The sequence below is a fragment of the Phyllostomus hastatus genome, unplaced genomic scaffold (genome assembly GCF_019186645.2).
Source record: "Phyllostomus hastatus isolate PE091 unplaced genomic scaffold, TTU_PhHast_1.1 phas_contig_41, whole genome shotgun sequence".
Lineage (NCBI taxonomy): Eukaryota > Metazoa > Chordata > Mammalia > Chiroptera > Phyllostomidae > Phyllostomus > Phyllostomus hastatus.
In genome coordinates, this window is record NW_025333876.1 from 1,776,468 (window position 1) to 1,798,118 (window position 21,651).

Genomic DNA, 21,651 nt, shown 5'->3' on the forward strand with positions numbered 1-21,651 from the left:
AGTAACTATAAAAATAAAATGGAAAGGTTCATTTATATTCCTAAATTAACAAAGTAATATCAAAATGGAAGGGGCATTTAAAAATCTTCTTTAAAATATTTCTTCTTATGTAGAAATATTCTTCTACAGAATATTTCTTCTTCTAAAAGGAAACACCCACACTCCACCTTAAATTTTCCAGAAACTTAATGCTGATTAATAATGTGAATTTTCAAAACAAGCGTGTCACCTTCCAACCCAAAGAATTTTCCCATGAGACTGGGAATAAGTAGACCACAGGTCTTACTTTCTTTGTAAGAATTTACCGCCCACATTATACACGAGGTTATAAACTCAAATGACCGCAGCCCCTATCATAGAAGGTGCTGAGACTGTGTGGTAAGGAGGAGCACAACCTCCCTATTTTGGGTCCTATTGGGAGATTTGTGCAGGCCGTGCTACAGGGCAGACTGAGGGAAGCAGAGAAGGGGTCCACAGCATGCAAAACCCCACAGAGGGCAGCTCCCCAAGTCTTACAGGGAAATTCTGGACTGTGAATTTCTCTCAACCACAGCAAGGATTGATGGGCTTTCATTTTCTCTTTTCCTGTTAGTCAAAAGGTGAAAAATTCCCCAAAATCTCCTTTGCAGCAGTGGAAGGGGAGTCCTCCAAAGAGCCAGAAGTGAAAGCAATCCACAGGAGGAGGGAGGGGCTGGAGACCTGACACGTTCTGCACCCAGTGCTAACTACGGGCTAGAATACCAACTACTCAGCTGCAGGTGATCAAGGGCACCATGGAATGCAGGCCCAGCGCTGTCAGCTGTTTTGATTTTTTCTCCCCAAGAATAGCCAGCAACCATTTTTTTAAAATAAAATATCCTACTTGTATAAACTGTGAGCCAAGCAAAATCCATAGACAAAATTTAGTCCAAAGGGCACTAGTTTGCAAACTCTGACACAGAGATACTTAATATCCCAGCACAGGCACATAAAAATTCACTAAATACTGTTAGTAGAGAACCCCTGACCACAAAGAAAAGCTTAGTAATTGTACAGACATAAAGTTCCACACTCTTATAAACTGTAGCACCAACAAGGACTAACTAGAGCCAATCAGCCTAAGGAATGAGAAGGAAGTACGATGCTGGGACTGCATGTGAGGAGCACACTAGCAGACTGAGACATGAGCACTGAGAGGAGGCAGACAAGATAGAACCTGCCCTCCAGCCTGTGCTATAAACGAAGGACAGGCAGGTGGACGGGTGAGACCCACGGAGTGCCCTGGCCACAGAGTACTGACCACTCTCTACAGATGCTGCCAGGCATGCAGCATCAACCTTTGACAGAAGGACCCAGAAAACCAGAAACACAGGTCAGATTCAGGAGGCTTTTTCAAGGGGTGGGAGAAGTATGGTCTGAATGTCTGTGTCCCCCCCAAATTCCCTATGTTGAAACCCAAATGCCCAATGTTTTAGTAAACAGGGCCTTTAGGAGGCGCTTAGTCATGAAGGTGTAGCCCTCATGAATGGGATCCGTGTGTAGTATGTGAGGCAAGAGGGCTTGCTGGCATCCTTCCCACCACGTGAGGACAAAGTGACAAAACACCAGCTATGAACCAGGAAGAGGGTCCTCACCAGAACATGACTGTGCTGGTGCCTTGACCTTGGACTTCCCAGCCTCCAGAATTGGGAAAGAAATTTCTGTTGTTCGTAAGCCACCCAGTCCATGGTATTTTGTTACAGCATCCTGAACAGATTAAGATGGGGCATGTGCAAGGGTAACTGGGGATGTCGACTCCACGGAGGCAAACTCCTACTGCTGAAAAGGTCCAGATGTGACACTTACTATATAGGACCTGGACACATGGAATAAGATATGGATCCAGTTATGAAAATGGAGCAGAAGGGAAGGGCTTGATAACAGGAATAGAAAGAATCTTAATTATGAGATCTAGGGCAGATAGAGACAGACATGTGGACATGACAACTTGACGCTGAGTCACCTGGGCATTGAAGGAGTCTTCTTTGATGCCTCACGACAGGTTTGGTCCTAGAAGTGGGCTAAGCCAAGTATGGGATAAAGGGAGAACACGGCAAATAAAAAGAAAGGAAGCTTGTGTAGGCAGGGAGCCAGTCAGACTGGCTCAGCTCCCAGTCCATGGTCACTCATCATCAAAGTGAGAGAGAAGCAACAGAAATATTGCTCTTTAAAAATTGCAGCACCATTCCCTCCCCAAGGCCCAGTGGAGAGGGAAATACCACCTGAAACAAAGCCATCAAATCCTTTTTCATTCCAGTTCCCCAGGGACATCCTTCCATTTTCCTGTGTACTCTATGGTCCCGCTGGATGAAAGTCTATGACTGTTACATCCCATTTACCAAGCTAATATTTTCCCTGGACTGTGCTATACACAGTTCAGTAAGTATGCTGTATGAAAGGAGTCTATGTGCAAATAAATTCTGTAAAAAGCTAGATAATAGTACATTTCTTCTATTCTGTGAGTCTTCTCAGGGTCTACAATATGAAGCATAAACTACCAGGAAATGTTATTATGTAGCAAATTCATTGGATCACAGAATATTTACTGTGTTTTTCAGACTATAAAATGTACTTTTTCTTCCCCAAATTTGGGAGCAAAGGGGGGGGGTGCATCTTATAGTCCGAATGTAGCTTACCTGGGTAATAAATGTAGTTTAAATTTACACCGATTGGTGAAATATTATGTTATTTATGTTATTAAATACCACATTTTTTGCTTCAAAATTTTTTTTCCTATTTTCCTCCTCTAAAACCTAGGTGCATCTTATGGTCCTAAAAATATGGTACTTTATGGCATATTAATAAGATTTCAGAAATCATTCTCCAGTGTTTCCAAACTGAAACTTTTTAAATACAACGTCTTTATATTAATTCAAATATATATCATGAATGAAACTTCATGTGTAGTTTTTATTGAGGGTAAAAAACACATAAGCTTGACCATCTTAATCCTTTTTAAGGCTCAGTAATTTTAGATGCATGGACGTTGTTGTGCAATAGATCGAGATCTTCTTCATCTCACTGACTGTGCCCACTGTACAACCCCATTCCTTTTCCCCGACCCTAGCAACCACCATTTTACTTTCTAGAACCTGACTCCTTTAGAGTCTTCATAAAACTGGAACTATACAGAATTTGTCTTTTGTGACTGGCCTATTTCACTTATGCACTCAAGCTTCATCCATGTTGTAGCATGTGAGATGATTTCCTTCTTTTTAAGGCTGAATAATATTCCACTGTATTCACATTTGCTGGAAAGGGAAGGAGAAAGAGAGGGATACACAGATATATCGATGTGCGAGAGATACATCAATTGGTTGCCTCTTGTGTGCCCCCACCCAGGGACCTGGCCTGCAACCCAGGCATGTGCCCTGACTGGGAATCGAACCAGCAACCTTTTGGTTCGCAGGCCAGCACTCAATCCACTGAGCCACACCAGCCAGGATTGTCAAAGGCTTTTTCTGCATCTGCTTAAATGATGATGTGGTTTTTGTCTATCCAGATTGAAACCTTTTTAAATCAAATTAATTTTCGTTTCTTTAATAAAAACTATGATCTGTACATACAACACAATCTTATTTTGAGACTAGAAACTACAGACTTTTAGAGATGATAGGGATCTTAGAAATCAGCTAATCCAAGTGAGATCCAAAAAGCCTTGTCCAATATCACACTGCAAGTTATTAGAAGGGTTGATACTCCATCCTAGTGGAAAGTACGTAATTTCTGTACTGGTGTCTTTCCATGGACTTCCACATAATTTGTCCTATAGAAATACTCTAAAATCTGTCTAAACATATGTGGGTTGAGGTGTATGTATACATAAAAAAAATATGTTCATCAAAGCACCAAACAGTGAAAAAAATGGGAACAATCTAAATGGTTAGATTCAGAGGATTGGTAGATTTACACTGTTATGTTCATAGAAAAAATATACATGGCACTTCTTAAGACTGACATAAAATTTATAATCACTGACATGGTTGTAATTTGGTAAGTAAAAAAAGTTACAAAACTCTAAAGTTTGATACCATTTCAAGAATTATATGAGTATATACATGTGCACTTAAAACATCTAGGATTCATATAAAAATGTTAAGTGTTTCCAGGAATAACTCAAGTAATTTATACTTTGCTATATTTTCTAATACCTGTACAAAGAACCTATATTCCTCATGTGATTTAATAAAAGGTTAATATAAATAATATATAAAATCTCACGTATATCTTCAAAACAAGCAGCTTGACTGTAGACAATCTTTAATCACTCATGTACAGTTAGTTGCTTATGCTGTATGAAGACTGGCTTACGCTCACAGGTGGGCCTGTCCCCATCTAGCCAATAAAATTTGAGTTACATTCCTTTGAGCTACCTTTAGTTCTTGACTCTGTCTTCCTTAACCAATAGTCTCAGGCACTTGTACAACATTTTCAGGATTAATCTAATATATCTGAAAGGAACACTGAATAATCTGTTTTGATTACCTACATCCATTACCAAAACACTTCCCTTCCCAATAAAGTCTGTGTCCCAAACAAAAACAAAAAAAGAATCATTTAAAAATGTAAATTCTGTCCTGGCTGGTGTAGCCAGTGGATTGAGCATGGCCTATGAACCAAAGGGTCACCAGTTCGATTCCCAGTCAGGCCACATGCCTGGGTTGAGGGTCAGGTCCCCAGCAGGGGGTGCACGAGAGGCAACCACACATAGCTATTTCTCTCCCTCTGTCCTTCCCTTCCCCTCTCTCTAAAAATAAATAAGTAGAATCTTAAAAAAAAAAGTCAGTTCTTTCCCTTCCCTTCATGGACACTTCAGTTCAAACATTAGTGGGGCCATGGAAGACAGACATCTGTGTGGGTAGGGGAGAGTGACAGCCCAAGCAGAGTAACCAACATATCTACATGAATATGAGAGGACGGTGCTTCTATGTACATGAAGGGGATAAGATTGGTCACCTACAGGGGCAATGACTAAATAGCAAATAAGTAAATACATTAGGATAATGGAAGCTGATTTTTCCTGTCAAAGAAAAGAATCAAATATTAAACGGGAAAAAACTAGAATGAACCCTCTCCTGTTGGCTGAAATTGGAAATAATCACCATGAAATCATAGTGTTTCAAAAGGACCTCTCAACAGATAAGTAAAAACAGGTATTTACATGTATGACTAGACATGCACGCATGTGTGTACACATCCACACATATTCTCCACCTCTGTCCACTAAGGGGCTCAGGAGCTGGGGCATCCCAATGGCCATGAGCCTGTACCCAAGGAACACCTGACCAAGGTCCTGGTTCCTAAACATCATTCTCTCCATAAAGGGAAACAGGGCTCCTTGGAGAAGTGGGGAGTGTCAAGGTGGGGGCGAGGAAAGTACAAGACGTGTCTGGAAAATCTTGTGCTAAAAAGGAAGGAAGTGCTCAAGAACTATGGGTCATGTGAAAAAGATGCAGGAGCCAACTTGAAGAAGCTCCTACTAGCCAAATCAGAGATAATTTCAGCATGAAAATACATTAAAAAATGGTAGTGGATCATAACCCACTGAGTAAAATAGGAATCTCTGGGTCCACAAGATTTCAAAAAATGAAAAATATTACAAGTTTGAAGCACAGATTATAGTGGAGAATTCTGAAAGACATCACCGTAATCAAGTATTCAAAGACAACAGCATCGGTAATGGAGTGTTAAGAAAAAAGGTAACAGAGCAGCCCTCACACAGTCCTTGGAGAGAAAGGTCTGCTTGCAAGGATGGTCTACCATTAACTGCCAGGAACTTGGATTCAGAGAGTGGTCCCACCAGGGTGGGGCTCAATGTGCCAAAACTGCTCAGACAAATGATATGCTTCATGCAGAACATGGAGGAGTTAAATGCGTCTTGTGTTACTCCACTGGGACAAAACTCTTGGGAGCCTGCCTGGTTTTCCTTGCTGACTGTGCTCTGTCACCTCTCCCTGTATTAAATTTTAGCTGTGAATGTGACTGCACATGCTGAGTCCTTTCAGTCCTTCTAGTGACTACCAAATCCAGGAGTGTCACAGGAGAACCCCAACACGACACAAAGTAGAATTATGCGCCACTCAACAGGATGCAGTGAGAACAGCATCAGTTCTGTAAACTTCCCATAACCCAAACCTAATCTGAGAAAACATAAGATGAACCTGAAGTGGGACATTCTACAAGACTACTAATCTGTAATTTTGAAAAGTGTCAAGATTATTAAAGTCAAGAAAAGACTAAGGAACAGTCCCAAATGTAAACGACTAAACAGACATAAATACTAAATGCAATGTGTGATTTCGGACTGGATCCTCTTTCCAATAAAGGACATTATTGGGACATTAGTGACACTAAAGTCAGGTCTACTAAACAGTAACATGTCAGTGTTCCTTTCCTGACTTGGATGGACATAGTACATAGGAAAACTTCTATACTGGTAGGAAATCGCTACTAAAGTGTCCAAAATCATGGGACATCACATCAGGACCTTACTTTCAAATGGTTTAGGGTAAAAAAAGCATTCTTGGCATTGGTCCTGCAACTTTCCTCTGAGTCGGAGATTGTTTCCAAGCACAAAGTAAAATAACAAGGGTGATGATGATGACTCCCTTTCTTGGTACTGAATTCCCATCTCTATGATGATATACTAAGAGAAGGTATAAAATCCAGTGTAAGAACTGCAGAGACTAGGATGGGGCTAAGAAAAGTCCCTTGTCCCTCACCAAGAAAGAAGTTTACATAATCAAGAAAGTTTTCAAATCAAATACTTTAACTGTGGTGGTTCATGATTATTAAACAATTGTTAAATACAGAAAAATCACTAAGGTTACAGAGTTGAATTATCAGTTATCTAGTAATTACTTAGTGAGTCCTGACTGTTGGTGATAAAATAAAAAAATATTTATTCAAAGTAAATTTTCACAGATCACTTTCAGCTAGAAAAGCCCATCTACAACACCCACTGTCAAAGAATCACTGAAAAATTCCAAAAATACTACATTACCGTTTGTGTGCTTCCTGTTTGCTGCGACATTCTTCACAGTAGTATTTGTACTCACTGCACAGAGTTTCTGTGTTGCTAAAACCCCTGTGTACAATTCAAAATAAATTTATTTCGTCTACAACAGAAGAATCATGTATTCATTTAGAAATACTCTAAACTGAAGATATTCATTAAATTTCACAATGAATAAATCTACACTTACCTTAAACAGTGAGTAATTGATGTATTTTGTTCCACGTCAACAGAAAGGTCTAAAAAATCTTCATCTTTGCTGCTTATCTGTGAAAATAGGGAATTACCTTTGATTTTTTCCAAGTATCAGTAAACTACTGTTCCAAACTGATAAAACAAATGACTTCTAATATTGGTAGTAAGTGTATGAAGAATTCTTTTTCCCCAAGTTCAAAGGAAAATGACTTGATTTGCATTATTCAAAAGAACACTGAATAAATAACTTTCATTATCTGTACAGGTAAAACACCAAGGTACAACTGTGACTGATTCTCTTACTGGCAAAAGCTAGCATAATGTGAAACTCAATTACTTTCCAAAGTCTTGGTGTTATCGTAAAGCATGAAACAAACTATTCCATATGCACCAATTCTTAAAAACACACCAAGAGTGAATGAGAATGCTTGGCAAAGGATGTGACACCTGTATTGTTTTATCATTTAAGAAAATAACTTAGCCCAAAATGCCAAATACCAATCTTTATTTATGACCTTTTATTTCTTTTTAAAAAATCAAATACAAAATTCTGTTTGACTTATAGGCAAATCACCTTATAAAAATGGTTACTACTTATTCCTTCAGTTTGGACCAGACCACAGCTTCAGACATCCGTTTCCTTGCTACTTCCTCCTTCAGGGACTCTGCCCAAGGTGACCGACCATGCAACAGGGGAAAATTCTCAGTTCCCTGTGCCTCTACCCACAGTGACTATACACCCAACTGAGTTAATGCCTTCCTGCTTCAATACTGCATTGCTGCTATAAGCTTAGTATCATTAGTTTGTGACAGATTATGGGGCTACATAGGTATTAGATACCTGTGCAAATAGGAATAAACAGGAGTATGTATATATACTGCAAGATAACTTACCTGGGTCTCAAAAGATTCAGCAAGAAAGGAGGGGAAAAGACAAATAAAAGGGAAAGGAAACATGATGTGTTTAAGGAAAAATAATTAGCTCAGTATTGAAGGAAAGTGGGTAAGGTGACAAGAGATAGTGTGGTTGAGGTAGGCTAAAGCCAGATCACTCAGGGCTTTGCATTGGATCAGCTTCATATCAGATAAGGCAGGGCTAAAGGGAAATAAAGATGAAAAAGTCTGGTGGTTCTCAGGGAGGTTTATGGTTCTCAGACACTGCCTCAGGGGTCTTCATCTTAAATTTTCATTTTTGTGGTAACATAAAAAATTTAACATTAAGGATCATCTGGATGTATCTGAGTTACTGTGTTTGTATTCACAGCTGTGTTGGTGCCAGGAGATCACCAAATGGAGCAGCATTTCACTCTTACGTGTCTGTAAACATGTCTGGTTATTGCTGGGCTGCTACGTCCCAATGTGGGGTCACACCCAGTATCTGGGAGATATAGGTCTAACACTCAGTGAGCAAGTCTGGCCAGGGAATCATTGGCACAGTGGTAATGAAAATGGAACATGACTCTCCCAATATAGAGTGAGAGGCTGCCCAAATCGAAACTCTGGAGGAGATCTGCCTTTAAAGGATAAACAAAAGAAAAGCCAGGCAATGAGATCAAAAAGGAACCATCACAGAACAGAAAACAGTGGAAGGGGGTGTTGATACAGAAACCAGCTTCCCACCAACTGGAGAGTAACAAACACGTTATTAAAATCTGTCATGCAAGCTCTGTCTTCTCCTGGAAGTTCATCCTGAGCCTTTGCAAATGCCTCTCCCTCCTACCTGGATTAGGTCTACTCTTTCCTGGCTCCACAGCAACTAGCGCTTCCCTAAACCATAACAGACTGTCTTAGAATTGCCTGACTAGCTGCTGATTGGACATCACTACTCTATCAGCAAACTTGAGACCAGAAATTTTGTCTTACTCATCTTCCCCAACCTCTACCCATCTTCCACCTGGCACCATTGGTACTTCAGTATTTGTGCAAAACAAAATGAAGAAATGGTATCATTATTTTGGCACGAATGAGCATCTCCTGAATATGTAAAATGACAGCTCAGATTATAAAAAAGTATTCTCAATTCAAACCCTTCATTCTTGGGAGACTACCTGCAAATATATACTATAGGCCATAGGAGGACCTAGTAGAAAAATGGGTGCACTGTCTACCCATTACAAATCAAATTAATAAATATTTGAGCACTAGCAACAATGGCTAATACAACTTTTCCCCCATCCCACAAAATAAACTTCCAAGTTTATCTTTAGCATAGTGCCCCAAAGACCTCCATACAAGGTCCCAAATCCACTTTGCCAGCTTTACCTACTGCTGCATTTCTCAACATGCTAATAAGCAAATTCAATTATTTTCTATTTCATTGAAGAAGGTTGAACTAAACATAACTTCTAAAACAGACCAAATACCATTATACCATTAAGGACCTGGCCTGGCCTAGCTCAGTTGGTTAGAGCACTGCCCTGATATACCAAAGTTGCAGGTTTGATCCCTGTCAGGGCACTCACAAGCAGCGATCAATGAATGTGTAGATAAGTGGAACACTTAATTGATGTTTCTCTCTCCCCCCACCCACCTTCCCCTCTTTCTCTCTTAAAAAAATCAAGCAATGGTCAAATTCTCTGATTTACACCTACTATTCCAACTGAAATACTGCTCCAATAGTTCAGCAATATGTTTCCTAAAGCTTAGAATTCAGCTATGTCAAAATTTTTCTGCGTAACATACATAAAAAACCCAAACTTGTGTTAAAGTAACTTGAGAGGGAACAGGTGAGGGAGGTAGAAAAGGGTAAAGGTGGATCAATGGTGATAGAGGGAGACTCGACTCAGGGTGGTGAACACACAATGTAATGCATGGATGATGTGTTACAGAATTGTACACCTGAAGCCTATATAATTTTATTAACCAATGTCACCCCAATAAATTTAATTAAAAAATAACTGCAGTCGATTTGATTGAATAAAGATGAGTATTGAGCCCAATCCCCAACATCAAACACTGACCAGTCAAAGCCACTACCTCAAGCAACTGACAGCTGCGGCCATGGACAAAGCCCACACGTAAGACAACCCCTCTCTACACCCCAAAACACCTTCGCAGGTTGTTGATGTATTTAAGCTCTGTCATACTCTTTCACTTGACCTGAAAGAGGCTCACCAATAAAAATCTATTTAGAAAAGGGAATTTTATTTTACTGCTGTGTCCTTCATTAATTAAAATTGTAGTTTTGACAATGATCATTCTGCAAATGCCAAGTCATAGGTAAAAATATCAATCCATAAACACCGAACAGATCACTCATTGGTTTAAGTTATGATTTTTTCCAAACACGTTGTGTTGAAACAACACATGCAAAAGAAAAAAACCCTTAGACACTGACCTTACTTTTCTCACAAAAATTAACTCAAAATGAATTATAAAATGCAAAGTATAAAACTCCTAAAAGATTAACATAGGAGAAAAATGTAGATGACCTTGTGTTTGGTGAAAATTTTAGATACAACACCAAAAGCACTTTGAGAACACCAACATCATTTCTGTGAAGCAAAAAATTGGACTTTACTAAAATTAAAATCTTAAAATTCAAACATTAAAAACTTCTGACCTGCCAAAAATACTGTTTAAAGAATGAGAAGACAGACAGAAGACTGGTAGAAAATATTTGCAAAAGACATCTAATAAGAGAGTGGCATCCAAAATATATAAAGAACTCTTAAAAAGCAACCCAATTTTAAAAATGGGAAAAAGACCCAGACAGACACCTCACCAAAGAAGATACATGGATGGCAAATAAGCCTATGAAAAGAGGTTCAACGTCACCCACTCGGGGTCTTGGAATGTACTTCTGCAGATTAGAGACGACACTGTACCCGGCAAGTGGGTATCTTCCCCTATTTGAATATACACAGTATGCTTTAGTTTTTATTACAACCATAAACAATAAACATAATTGTAGAAGATGAAAAACAAAATAATATACCTCCTGGGCCTGTAAGTTTCTTACAAGCTTAACTAAAACAATTTCCAGACAAGGTCCTATGGCCTCCTAAACAGAAACAAAATCAAACAGCTCAAACGGCAATCAGTATTTTTCTGTCACGGCAAGTGTTTACATAAGCAGCATTATGGAAATGTGTAGAGATTTTTTTCAACTGACAAGTTCATCTTTACATTTACCACACATCTAAGAAGGACAACTTGACAACTTCCAAGTTCATCTCTTACACTTATCCTCAAAGAACTTTCACAATAGATAATGAATTACATTATTTTCTATACAAAATGTTACAATATACTTACAGTTTCACAAGTAAGACATCTGGTTTCATTAGTTAATGTTCCCTGAAAAATCTCATGAACCCAAGTTGGGTCTGGTGTGCTGTTGTTGTTCTCACTGTCCACACTGCCATTGGGCAGACGGCCATTCTGTTTTTCCTGCTTTCTCTCTTCTTGTAAAATATCGGCAATTGTATTTAGTAGGTAATTTAAGAACTCATGGGCATCCTGCTGCATGTAGTTGTCAAAAAGCTCTAAAAATAAAAATATATTAGAGAATTACTTCAGAATTAATAACTTCAATAAAAAGCCAAATTAAAAAAAGAATATCTAGTATTCCATCAGAACTAAGTAAAAATGTATGGTAGTGTTAGTAACTTATGGAATAAATATCTTTCACATCTAAGAATTATGACTGAATTTGGGGAAATAAAGTTAAGATGAATGAGAATATTTTTTAAAAAGATAATACTGATCCATGAGGAAAGGGCATAACCTATATTCACACATTTACATAATGTACTAGGATGACTAGAAGCAATGGCCTTTTATTAGCTCATCTAGTCTATTATCCCACGAAGATTACAGTATGACAAGATGTTTACATCCTCTGCATATAAAGAGCCAATACAAAAGAAAATGCAAAGTGGGCAAAGGACGTCAAATCAACAGTTCATAGAAACAAAATTCAAAAGGGTAAGAAACATGAGAAAATATTCAACCCCCACAATAATCAAAAGTCTTGATTTTCCTATCTGTAAAATGGAATACCATCTTCCTTTGAAAGGTGACTATAAAAATAAAATGGGAACAAGTGAAAATACTTCTCAGGAGATATATGAATATAAAGCATGAGTTTAATCTTGGTGTCACAAAGACCAAGTATCACATTTAAATAGCATCACATTTAAGGTGCAAGACTGTTTGGATCTACATTATGGGCCCATCTCTAATCATCACATGTCACAGGCAATTTACTTAACCCCCGTTGGACTGCAACTCAAATACAATAATAGTAAGACTGAAATTGGAGCCACGCTTAATTTCTCTGTTATATATTTGTCCTGAGGGATTTGATTAGCTTTAAACGAACTCCCTATGTTATTTTTCAATTAAATTTACTGGGGTGACATTGGTTAAATAGAATCATACAAGTTTCAAGTGTACACTCCTATGATACATGATCTATACTGTGTGCCTACCACCCAAAGTCAAATCATCAGTAAGGCGGTTCCTCAAACTAAAAATAGAGTTACCATATGACCCAGCAACCCCTCTTCTGGGTATCTACCTGAGAAACTCAAGAACATTTATTCACAAAGTCATATGTACCCATATGTTCATTGCAGCATCATGCGCAGTGGCCAAGAGATGGAGACAACCAAAGTGACCTCTGACAAAGGACTGGGTAAAGAAGATGCAGTGCACATATACAATGGAGTGCTCAGCCATAAGAAAAGAGGAAATACTGCCATTTGCCACAACATGGATAGGCCTTGAGGATATTATGCTAAGTGAAATAAGTCTGTCAGAAAAAGCTAAGAACCACATGGTTTCATTCCTATGTTATTTTTAAGAAAAATACAAGCCCTGAGCCCTAAAAGTTACTGCTTTAGCCTATGCAGAGTTAACAGCTAAGTGATCTTTAACTTGGTATGTCATGTGTCCACTGGTTTTTTTCCCACTGCACAAGTCACTGCACTACCCCTGACACAGAGACAGTCTGCCCCTCTGTAAAACCTTCTGGTCACCCACACCATTTCTCTGAGACCAAGCCGAGTCATGCTTGGATCCCTCAGGTGGGTCCGCCACTGGATTAGTCTTCTATACCAAAGTTCAAATAACAGAAGTCAACTAGCTTTAACCTTGCCTCTCAATGCAATAATTCTCCATCCCTGAAATACTACCCCACCCCTCAACCCCAGTCTCCTACTACTCTCATTTGCTCTGTACCTTCTTTCTTTTCTCAGCCTAGGGGCTGTCTTCTTTCCTAACCCTTTATGGTGCTCCTACTAGGAACTGATTTCTGTTAGAAACTCCTTATCTCTTCAACCTTTAGCACCTTCTAGCTCCCTGCTGCCACTTCTAAACCACCACACTCTCACCTGCAAATAAAAACTTGCCCTCAATCAAAAAAGTTCTTAAAATTTGGCCATACTATCCTTCACCCTCCTATCCCTGCAGTCTCCTGCCAATCTCTCCTCACTCAGCCAATGATGGCCTGACTCAACAGTTTCTCCATCCAACCCGACTTCTACACCAGCTTTGCCGCTTTCAGTGTATAGGCAACTTCCTTATGTGCATGTGGACCCATTAAAAATCAAAAGCTTTCCTCTCTCTCACTCCCAACCCCAGGTCAGATCTAGAAGTACACACCTCAGGAAGTCCATTAAGATAAAAACTGGAAGGAAATTGTGCTGGAGTTGATTAGGGGGCTTAAGGAAAAGTAGAAACAAATTGAGGAGCCAGGGAGAAATCTAAAAAAGATTATGAAGGAGGACCAGTAAGAAGATTTTATAAACACTGCCTCGTTAAGACAAGAATGGAATAATGAATGTGCTACATGGATATCTGTCTATCTACAGATGGCTTAATGTTACAACCTAAAGTAGTTTCATTTTTCACTGTTAAAAAAGTATTTTAGCATATATGCATGCTTTTCAAAATAATTATTTTTGTAAAGCAAAACTGTGCAAAAGCTTTTAGTTTTTTAAAAACCTGAAACATCTTTTTTTGGATAGTCTCTTAACAGAGAATGACTTCATATTTATACAGAAATACCTCAACTGGCTTGAAAATACCAGAAGTGAGATGCAAAGTAAACCAGAAAATACTCTTTAAGTATTTTGTTGAAATATTTAAAATAATGTATAGTGTACTTTCTAAATATATACTAATATGCCAGAATCTTGCACTGTCTCAGAACAGCCACTATAGTTTTAAAAACCTCAACCAGGACTGCATAAACATCAAAACAACATCAACTAAATGACCTCAGGACAATCCCTGTAAACTCAGTCTTCATTTTCTTCTGGTGTGCTTTCTCCTCTGCTAAGTAATATGATGGGAAAGATGGACTTCAAATTTGCTTTAGAAAATTAAACAAATCCCTTCCTTCCTTCCTTCCTTCCTTCCTTCCTTCCTTCCTTCCTTCCTTCCTTCCTTCCTTCCTTCCCTCCCTCCCTCCCTCCCTCCTTCCTTCCCTCCCTCCCTCCTTCCTTCCTTCCAGAAATATTTAGTAAACACTTACTATGTGCCAGGAATGGATCATGTGCTGGGAATACAATGGTGAACAAAAACAAATAGGTTCCTTGAATCACAGAACTAACAATCTAGTAGGAGAGATATATAATTTCATATTATACAAATGTATAAACTATTATAGTCCTGATATAGCTGCAACATTAATTCGAAAATCGAGAACAAAATCACTGCTTAAAAATAAGTTATGTTTTCTTTATAACTCAGAAGCAGCAATAGCTTTCATTACACAAAATATCTTTCATGCTCTTGAACAAAGACTGAAATGAGCACGGGAAATAATTTTTTCAAATATATTTAATAAATGTTATTTGTGAACAACTAAAATGTCCTCATTTGAGGAAGACCAACACCTGGAAAAAAATGTATATATAAACACACATATGTATTTGTTTGTATCTCCCCACAGTACCTGAAACACTGCTATGTATACACAGGTTTCTTAAGACCGGGACCCTTCCTATTTCATTCACAGCTGTATACCCAGCACTTAGGCCAATGCCTGCCACATAGTAGATGGACCTGACATTTTTTTAAATAAATAAACAGATTAATGAGGAACAATAGGGGTTCATACAGTTAAAAACAACACGGGAAAAGTAAACATGGCCCAAAACAACAATGTGAACTACATACATTGCCAAGATTCAATAAGTCGGAGCACAGCTGTAGACACCCTCTGATCTGGTGCTCAGGGCTACCATAAATGATCCCATACTCTACAGTAGAGTCAGCTCTAGCTAGCATAATTAGATCACCAACCTGTTTTAATGCTTCCAAAATAAGAGAAAGCCTAGAAGAAGTTACTGATTTTAAACAGATAGCTCCATTTCTTTCCTGGATCACTCAACAGTCTCCTGTCTAGTCTCCCTGCTTCTTCTCATCCTGCCCATCCCACCCCATTCCCACAGAGCAGATACCCAGCAGCCAGAAGGCTCTCAACACTCCATGGTTTCCCATAGCTTTCTCTAACTTTATCTTCATCTTACTCCACTCTATTTCTCTTGAAGTATTTTATGCACTTTGGGCAACTGCGATCTCTGTTCTATCTGGTTAGAAAAATTTTGCCTCAGGTCTCCAATGGCTTCTCATTTCAAATCTCTGGTCCAACACCAATAATCAACTCCCTCATTCTCCATCCCCTTTCCCTGGTTTGTTTTTCATCAGTCACAATGCACTACATTACATAAATGTTTACTGTTTGTCTTCCTCACTAGAATGTCAGCTCCCTGAAGGCAGAGGCTTCGTCTTATTTCTGTATCCCTAGTTCTGCACAGTGCCTGGCACACAGTAGGAACCAATATATAACAATGAACAATTCCAGCATTCAGCTAGTATTGCCTCATCAAAGATGATGTATGGAGCACAGGAGATCACACTGTACTTCAAAGCACTGTACACAGTCCTATTACGCCAAGACTGGGTGATACAAACTAAAATTTTAAAAACAATAATTCATTACTGAAATTAAAATAGATTCTTTCTGAAGAATATAAAAATTATTTTTTTTATTTAAGGCAATAGTAGTTTAAAAATATGGAGCTAATATCTACTGAGAATATAAAACATGAAGTTTTTACAGTAACATGGAAGGAAATTGATTTAAGAACAGTGAAGTTAGAGGAAATATTAAAATGGGCAACATATTTCTTACAGAGATGTAAAACAAACCGGCAAACAAAATCTCAGAAGGAAATTTACACAATGGATAACCTATGAAATCCCCTTTGATTTGTATGCTCTTCTCTATACAATTATCAAGGAAAAATTCAAAAGCAAACATATATTTCAAAACATACTTACAAATACCAGCAGCATCAAAATAATAAAAATGCCTTTGTATTAAATATTGTTTTTGAAGTACAGAAACATGAAACAAAACATGTGTGTCTGGAATATTCCTTCTATAATCAGTCTCATTCGACAAAGTACTTAAGAATCTACTGTGCATCAATTTACTTTGCTTAAACACAAAATTCAGAAACTATCAAATAATTAAAAAATAATAAACACTTTAAGAAGCAAACAAATAAAGCCATGGGTCTTTAACCACACAAAACTTTTAAAACACAGTAATCTGAACTCTGTGTTCAACGTGACAGTCAATCTAAAATTTAAAAAAAAAATCATTGTACACTTACAGATGTCATGGACTGCATGCATGTGTCCCTCCCCTAAATTCCTACACTGAAACCCTAATCCCCAATGTGATACTATTTGGAAATAGGGCCTTTGGGAGGTCATTTAGGTCTTGAGAGCTGAGATTAGTGCCCTTATAAGGAGACACATGAGAAAGCTTGCCCCCTCACCCTCCCGCCACCACCCACCCTACAGTGTGACAACACAGCAAGAAAGTTGCCAACCGTCTGCAAACCGGGAGGAGGGTGCTCATCAGACACTTAATCTGCCAGCACCCTAATCTTGGACTCCCCAGCCTCTAGAAAGGTGGGAAACAAATGTTTTATTGTTTAAGCTACCTAGTCTAGAGTATTTTTATTACAGCCTCCCAAACTAAGACAGTTCACATACAGTATATTAAACACTGAGGTCGATAATAATGTAACACTAAATGAAAAGGAAAATGTGTGTTCTGTGTGAGTTTCATGTTTCTGATGTTGTGTTTCTGAAATACTAACAAAAATCACAACGGCATGCTCAATTTTCATGTACATGAATTTTCCACCACAACAATTTTTTTAAATTTTTAAGCATATTTTATTGATTATGCCATTACAGTTGTCCCCTTTCTCCCCCTAAGCCCTGCACCACCACGCCCTCCAGCATTCCTCCCCAGTTCATGTCCATGGGTTGTACATATAACTTCTTCGTATTCTACATTTCCCATACTATTCTTAACCTCCCTCTGTCTATTTTGCACCTGCCATTTATGCTACTTATTCCTTGTACCTTTTTCCTCATTCTCCCCCCTCTCCCTCCCCGCTGATAACCCTCCATGTGATCTCCATCTGTGATTCTGTTACTGTTCTAGTTGTTTGCTTAGTTTGTTTTTGGTTTTGTTTTTTTCTTTTAGGTTCAGTTATTCATAGTTGTGAGTTTGTTATCCAAAACAAAATTCTTAAAGTGTTACAGCAATAGACTTGAATCACTAGTCCACATTCTAACAGTTAGATTTGGCTTTCTTAAAACTGTAAGAATATGCTACAGATCTATAATCTAAGAAAATAAACACTGTTTAGCTTTCATCAGAGAAACACACAAAAAAAGATGAATTTTTGTGAGCAATTAATCAACTACTCTATTTTTAGGGGGGCATACAAAGAAAATAAACAAAATCTTTAACATATGTATCAGATGCAAGAATAATAGCCTATAGCCATATTATTCCAGCATCATCTTATGTTTCAGAAAGTAAGATATGACCCAGGTACATCTCAATTTAAGTGATAATGAACAATGTCAACTGAGTTAAGGACAGGATTACCCATTGGTGTATTTAATAACCAACCTTAAAGACTTCTCAAATCATACTTCTGTGGAGTATCTTTCTCTTTGACAACAAAATTAAACTAAAAATATCACTCAATTTTATATCTACAAGATTGAAATACCCACCTTAAACAAAACCCGAATTCTACATATCATTTAAATCTCATCAGAGTTGTTTGAGGTAGCATTACCATATTAAATGAAACACTGGGCTTACATGTCAGGGAGAAGTTGTGGGACCAGTTACCTTAACTTCTCTGAGCCCCAATTATCTCATATAAAGTATAAAACAATGTCTAACTTGTGGGTTTGCTGTAAAAATTAAACTAAAAATATTCCGAGAAAAAGGAAGTGGGGTTTAATCAGTAACTATTTTTAAAGGGAAGGGGGAATGACTAAAGTTATCTATCTTAAGTCAGAAAGTGGATTTGTTCTGGTTCTTTCCTTCCCTAGGGTGTAGCTTTCAGCTTTTTTCATGGTTAAAATGGGCAAAAACATGCTCTGTATATTGGACTACTATAATGATCAAATAAGTTAAATACACAAAAGCATTACAAAACAACAAATGAATAATAATGTGAAAAAATGTTCATTCTTGACAGAAAAGACAAGCAAGAAAAAAAAAAGAAATTATTTCTATGATTTCTCATTTCCTGGCATATAGAATCTGATCTTGATGTAACACACTTCAAACGTTAATCACAGCTTATTAATTACTGTTTGACTATCTCCTCACTAAACTAACCTTCCTTAATGATGGGAACATCACCTTAGAGTCTTCAGTGTCTAAACACATCACCTGGCACAAAGATGCTCAGGCAATGTTTGCTGAACTGCAGTATGCTATAGTTTACCTTCCTGTTAGGTAAGCAATACATTCAGAAGTAAAGGGATTACCATTTTCTTTCCGTAATCTTGTTATGAACTTCTTGGGAGGTATTACTCCAACCTTTTTCTTCTGGGTGGCTATGCTATGGAACAGATCTGCTAAGCACGTAAGAAGGTTCTCCTTCTTCCTAGGTTGACTCTTGTATGCTAGAACTTTTTCCCGAAATGGACGACAAAAATAAAGTGCTTGAAGAACTGAATTGCAGTAGCAGGTATTCCCAAACTAGAATAGAAAAAAAATTTTTTGGTTAAGTTAAGGACAACACATTTTCAAGAGAAAGAATTTCCATGTGTATAGATGAGAAAAGAGAAAAATAGGGAATTTATGATCCTCATAAATTAAACAGTATCTGAGAACAGAAATAATGATCGACTGCAAATTAGCCATTTTAACATTAAAAGATGCTCTAGGCATCCATTTCAGGTAAAAATTGAAGGAAAATATATACAATAAATCTGGTCTTTCTGAAAACTGATTTAAAGAACTATATAATTTGAATAGTAAGATTAAAGTTTCAGAATCCAGATAATTTTATTCTTTTTAAATTCCCATTGTTATTAATAGTATTGGTTGCATACTAAGCATTTTATAGGTACATTTAAAAATATAACTCACAGATTCTTTAAAAGAACACAAAGTGAGGTATTTTTTAAAAAATTAGGTTCTTAAGGGCCATCCAAAAATAAGCAAACAAAAAAAAGATCCTCTGACATATTAGATTAAAAATAATCAATAGAACAACCCAATAACCACAGATATGCTGGGTCCCTTATTTTTGCTCTAACAGAAAGAAATGAATTTTAGCCCCACAGTTACAATCTGAACTAGCTAGCAAGCAACCTCTTATTGGTCATGTGATCTAGAGTACGTCACTACACCTTACTGAGCTTCAATTTCTTCCTCTTTAAGGAAAATAATCCTACCTTACAGAAAAAATGATGCACAGTTTGATAAACATTTATTGCCTTCCTTTTCTCTTCCTACCAACAGACACTGGCTCCCAATATCAGCTGATAAAACTCCCAAAAGTCACTGAATGAGGGTTCGGGGAGTACTCTGAATACTATAAAAAAGGAACAACGACAATTCTCAGAGCATGGCCACGGGGTGACATCACATATATACTAACTTTAAAAGGCTAGATAGAAAAGAGTGTTTAACAACTGACCATGTCAAATGTAGGCCCACAAACACGTACATGTTGGCTTATATTTAAAAAATGAAGAGAAGATAAATTACTGTAAAAGCTAATGAAAATATTTATAAAGATGGACAAGAATATAGAAAAATGGAAGTGAGATTCCTGTGAATATACATTGTTATAAAAAGCTTACTTTTATCCATTTTTTAAAAACTCAGTGAAAAAAAGGGAAATTCCTGTAAACAAATAGAAATAAATAAAACATAATGTATATCAAGTTGGTGGTAGAACTACAAACACAAAAGAATTACTTCAAACAACTTCAAAACAGAACTTTTACTACACATACCAGTGAATTACAGTGTAGGAATAAAAAAACACAATAAACAAATCTTAAACAGCACCCAGTAGTTATACTGTTAGAATTAATGTATCAGTATTATTATTTTAAAACTAGTATAGATATATTGTAGGACAAAGTAACCAAGGAGTTATGTTAATATCCTTAGGCACAAAATTTTTTTATATAGAAAACAAAAAATATAGTAAATGCCTTATAAACGTAAACTGGAATTAGAAATATGAGTATAAACTCTTGCCGATTGTGGGTGTGTGTTAAAAGTCTGTCTTCTGAAAAGGCCTAGCAGCAATAAGCTTCCCCTGCACCCATATTGTAGCCTCCAAAAACCTTTTTCTCATGAAAAGGAACCAGGACACCTTGTAGAGAAGGTTATACAAGGTCTGGGACAGGAAATGAACAATGTACAAGATTAGCCTAGAAAATCTTTTAGTGGGAATACAAAAGCCAACTTGCATCAAGAAGATTTACCACAATGAATAAAAAGCACATCAACTACATAAACACCTATGAATTAATAATAACATGAAAGAAAACAACCTTCATTAGTCTCCAATGAAGGTTGTAACGTTAACATATAAAAGGAAAGCCAGTTTTATCTTGCCTTTCTTATAAGAACTTTATTTCAGGAGGCCCCAAACAGTTGATAAAGGAAGTTCTTGTTTATAAAATAATTCTAGTTCATAAATTCAGAAGAAATGTTTCTAAATAATGGATCAGGCAGAAATTATCAGTAGATACTAAAAACATTAGGTTAAAGGTTGAAAGGGAACTTTAAAATGCAAGGCTGCTCCAGACCAGAACCCCCAATGTATTCCCGCATCATTAATAATGAACAACCAAACTTTTATGTCTTGTGATGTGAAATCACCAAGAAATATACAGCACCTACTAAGAAGTAGTATTGACTTACAAAACAAAACCACTCAACTTTTGTCAAGTGTCTGGATCTAATTACCAATTTATAAGACATTCAGGATTAGGGGAACAAGTTAAACAATACCACAATACCAGGAATAGGGACAGGAGCCCCGTGAAGATATATGACTTATCTAGTCATATTGCTAATAAGAGCCAACAAGAACTGGTTTCAT

The 21,651-nt window shown here is 37.4% G+C and overlaps 1 protein-coding gene across 2 annotated transcripts in view; it reads right to left on the reverse strand.

The window, feature by feature from the left end:
* The window catches only part of USP12 (ubiquitin specific peptidase 12), a 96,294-nt gene that overhangs the window by 12,018 nt on the left and 62,625 nt on the right, over positions 1 to 21,651 (reverse strand). Inside the window, exons 3-6 of one of the 2 annotated variants that reach the window (XM_045844822.1) lie at positions 19,067 to 19,280; positions 11,486 to 11,715; positions 7,224 to 7,300; positions 7,022 to 7,105 (exon numbers count right to left, since the gene is read on the reverse strand). In XM_045844822.1, the coding sequence (XP_045700778.1) occupies positions 7,022 to 7,105; positions 7,224 to 7,300; positions 11,486 to 11,715; positions 19,067 to 19,280 (605 nt within the window). The remainder of the gene's footprint in view (positions 1 to 7,021; positions 7,106 to 7,223; positions 7,301 to 11,485; positions 11,716 to 19,066; positions 19,281 to 21,651) is intronic. The other variant, XM_045844824.1, reaches the window with a different exon arrangement.